Here is a 2,917-nt window from a genome sequence, read left to right as displayed (position 1 = left end):
AGTGGTCAGCAAACTGCGGCTCGCGAGCCACATGCGGCTCTTTGGCCCCTTGAATGTGGCTCTTCCACAAAATACCACGTGCAGGCGCGCATGTACAGTACAATTGAAACTTTGTGGCCCATGCACTGAAGTCGGTATTTTGTGGAAGAGCCACACTCAAGGGGCCAAAGAGCCGCATGTGGCTCGCGAGCCGCAGTTTGCTGACCACTAGTCTAACTTAACTAGCTCATGTTCAAGTCAGGATAAAGTTATAATGGTAGAAGTTTCAAAACAACTTTTTAGAGTAGTAAACTGATTTATAAAAATGACTAAAAGATGACATTTCAGTGTGTCACCTTGATCCTATAGCAGTGATGGCAAACCTATGACACACGTGTCAGAGGTGACATGCAAACTCATTTTTTTGGTTGATTTTTCTTTGTTAAATGGCATTTAAATATATAAAATAAATATCAAAAACATAAATCTTTGTTTTACTACGGTTGCAAATATCAAAAAATTTCTATATGTGACACGGCACCAGAGTTAAGTTAGGGTTTTTCAAAATGCTGACACGCTGAGCTCAAAAGGTTCGCCATCACTGTCCTATAGGGTGGTAGATGTGCCATTCATACCACTGGATAATAGTAAAAATAACAAGATGGAACATTTAAAAAAGGGCTTCTGTGTGAGTGGCACACGTAGAGCCCAATAAAAAGAAAAAAAGGGGGGCGGGGAGAAGGGATGGTTATTGAACCCTCATTAGAACCAGACACATATGCCAGGCACTCCATACATACTTGCTCTTTTAATTCATAAACTACTCCTTGAAGTTTTACATATTTAAAAACAAAAACAAAAGCTCAGAGAGGTTTAGTAAATCTCTCAGAAACACACTGCTAGAAAGGAGTAGAGATTCTATATGACCCCAAAGCGCCACCTCTCAACATGCTGCTTTCCTATGTCATTAACCTTAAACCCATTCCAGTGGCTTCTACATGCAGACCAAAGAGAAGAGAGGCATGCTGGCCCAGAAGTATGGGCAGGGCTATGTGTGTGTGTGGATTGGTTTGGGAGGGAGAATGTATAACCCCCCTGTGCTTATGTGCCAAGGAAAAAGGAAATGTCCAGTATGCTGGGTCGAATCCTTCCCCAGTGCTCAGCGTACACATGGGGTAGAAAGAGCGGTGCCATGACCAACAGCCTCCACCTGTGAGCCACTGAAGCCCCCTGTCTGTGTCCCTCCCAGGGTCATTGGCACGCCCTTCTACCTGATGGAGTACTGCCCAGGCCTCATCTACAAAGACCCCTCTCTGCCAGGCTTGGAGCCCAGCCAGAGGCGGGCCATATACGCTGCCATGAACAGAGTCTTGTGCAAAATTCACAGTGTGGATTTCAAGGCTGCGGGCCTAGAAGACTACGGGAAACATGGTAAGCATGTGGCCGCCTGTCTTTCATGCTGAATGTTTCCTCACTGTTGCCTCTGCTTTCGAGATTTGCCTGGTGTCAGGGTGTTAATGCACTGCTAACAGTGAGGTGGGCTTACTCGGAGGCAGGCCATATACACTGCCATGAACAGAGTCTTGTGCAAAATTCACAGTGTGGATTTCAAGGCTGCGGGCCTAGAAGACTACGGGAAACATGGTAAGCATGTGGCCGCCTGTCTTTCATGCTGAATGTTTCCTCACTGTTGCCTCTGCTTTCGGGATTTGCCTGGTGTCAGGGTGTTAATGCACCAAGCAGTTGCTAACAGTGAGGTGGGCTTACTCACTTCCTACTTGGACATCCACTTTCATTTTAATGGAGGGGTTGCTTACCTAGACATTTTATCCTAGGATGAATCTCTTCATGGGCTACAGAATCTCTCTTCCCTGCAACTTTTATCTCACTAGATCATTTAAATCTTTATTCCAATACTGGCAAACGGTAGTTAAGGTACCTTCACAACAGTCTACAGAATTTAGTATCAATACACTCATACAGAGGAAGCAAGGGAGGAAGACTCAGAGAGGTTAAATCAACTGGAGACCTTGACTGTGAGCCAAGTTCACTCCAGAATTCCTTTCAGTGTCCAGTCCCAGATATAACTTATAAGTTCGTCAACTGTTGTATGTCTTGGGTTTCTTAGCAAATCCTGACGTAGTTCTTACTACATGCTAGGGAAAGCTTTGAGGGCTTTTCACATTTTATCCTCCCAACAACTCTATGAGGACCATCTCATCAACGAGGATACACTGAGGCACAGAGAACAGCAGAGCTGGGATTCAGATCCAGGCAGTCAGGCCCCAATGACCATGTTCTTAGCCAACCACTGTTTAGCCAAAAAGGGATTTCCTAAAGGCTATTAGGGAGCTCATAGGACCTCTGAGAGGGCCAGGGAGAGGCCACGTGGCTGGGAACCATGCCCAAATCACACTGATGGAGCCAAGATAAAACAGCCAGTGGCTCTCACCTGGAACTATCCTGTGGGATATCCCCCAGTCATAGGATGATGCTGCTACAGGGCATTGCAAAGGGTTTCACGGCCCTGGGTAGTTTCTGAAACCTTTGGAGCTTGTTGGAACGGCACACCCTGCCCTAACCCTCTTTCCCTCAGGGGACTATATTCCACGCCAGGTGCAAACCTGGATTAAGCAGTATCGAGCCTCAGAGACCAGCACCATCCCGGCGATGGAGAGGCTCATCGAATGGCTGCCACTTCACCTTCCCAGGCAGGAGAAGATCACGGTGGTGCACGGGGACTTCCGGTAGATGCGATGAGGGGTTAATATTTAATGTGAAAAGTGATGGGAAGGGCATCTTAAGGGGAAATGAAGCAGCTTGGCCCAGTTGACAGTTGTGAATTATTCCCATTTCCTAGGTCACCCTGTGCATGGCCTTTCAGGCAGGTTTTCTCAGCCTTGGCTCTTCAGCTGTTTGGGGCCAGCTAATTCTTTAT

General features: G+C 46.7%; 2 protein-coding genes across 2 annotated transcripts in view; one reads left to right on the top strand and one right to left on the bottom strand.

The window, feature by feature from the left end:
- BRAP (BRCA1 associated protein) overlaps positions 1-2,917 on the bottom strand; it is a gene marked incomplete at its 5' end in the record, with an annotated part of 76,872 nt that overhangs the window by 45,769 nt on the left and 28,186 nt on the right. The gene's annotated exons all lie outside the window — the stretch shown is intronic.
- Positions 1-2,917, top strand: part of ACAD10 (acyl-CoA dehydrogenase family, member 10) — a 31,922-nt gene that overhangs the window by 13,066 nt on the left and 15,939 nt on the right. The window contains exons 8-9 of the mRNA XM_014547707.1: positions 1,229-1,410; positions 2,576-2,726. Coding sequence (XP_014403193.1) covers positions 1,229-1,410; positions 2,576-2,726 — 333 coding nt within the window. The remainder of the gene's footprint in view (positions 1-1,228; positions 1,411-2,575; positions 2,727-2,917) is intronic.

This window comes from Myotis brandtii, unplaced genomic scaffold (assembly GCF_000412655.1).
Source record: "Myotis brandtii unplaced genomic scaffold, ASM41265v1 scaffold482, whole genome shotgun sequence".
In the NCBI taxonomy this organism is placed as follows: domain Eukaryota; kingdom Metazoa; phylum Chordata; class Mammalia; order Chiroptera; family Vespertilionidae; genus Myotis; species Myotis brandtii.
This window is presented reverse-complemented; position numbering and strand designations above follow the sequence as displayed.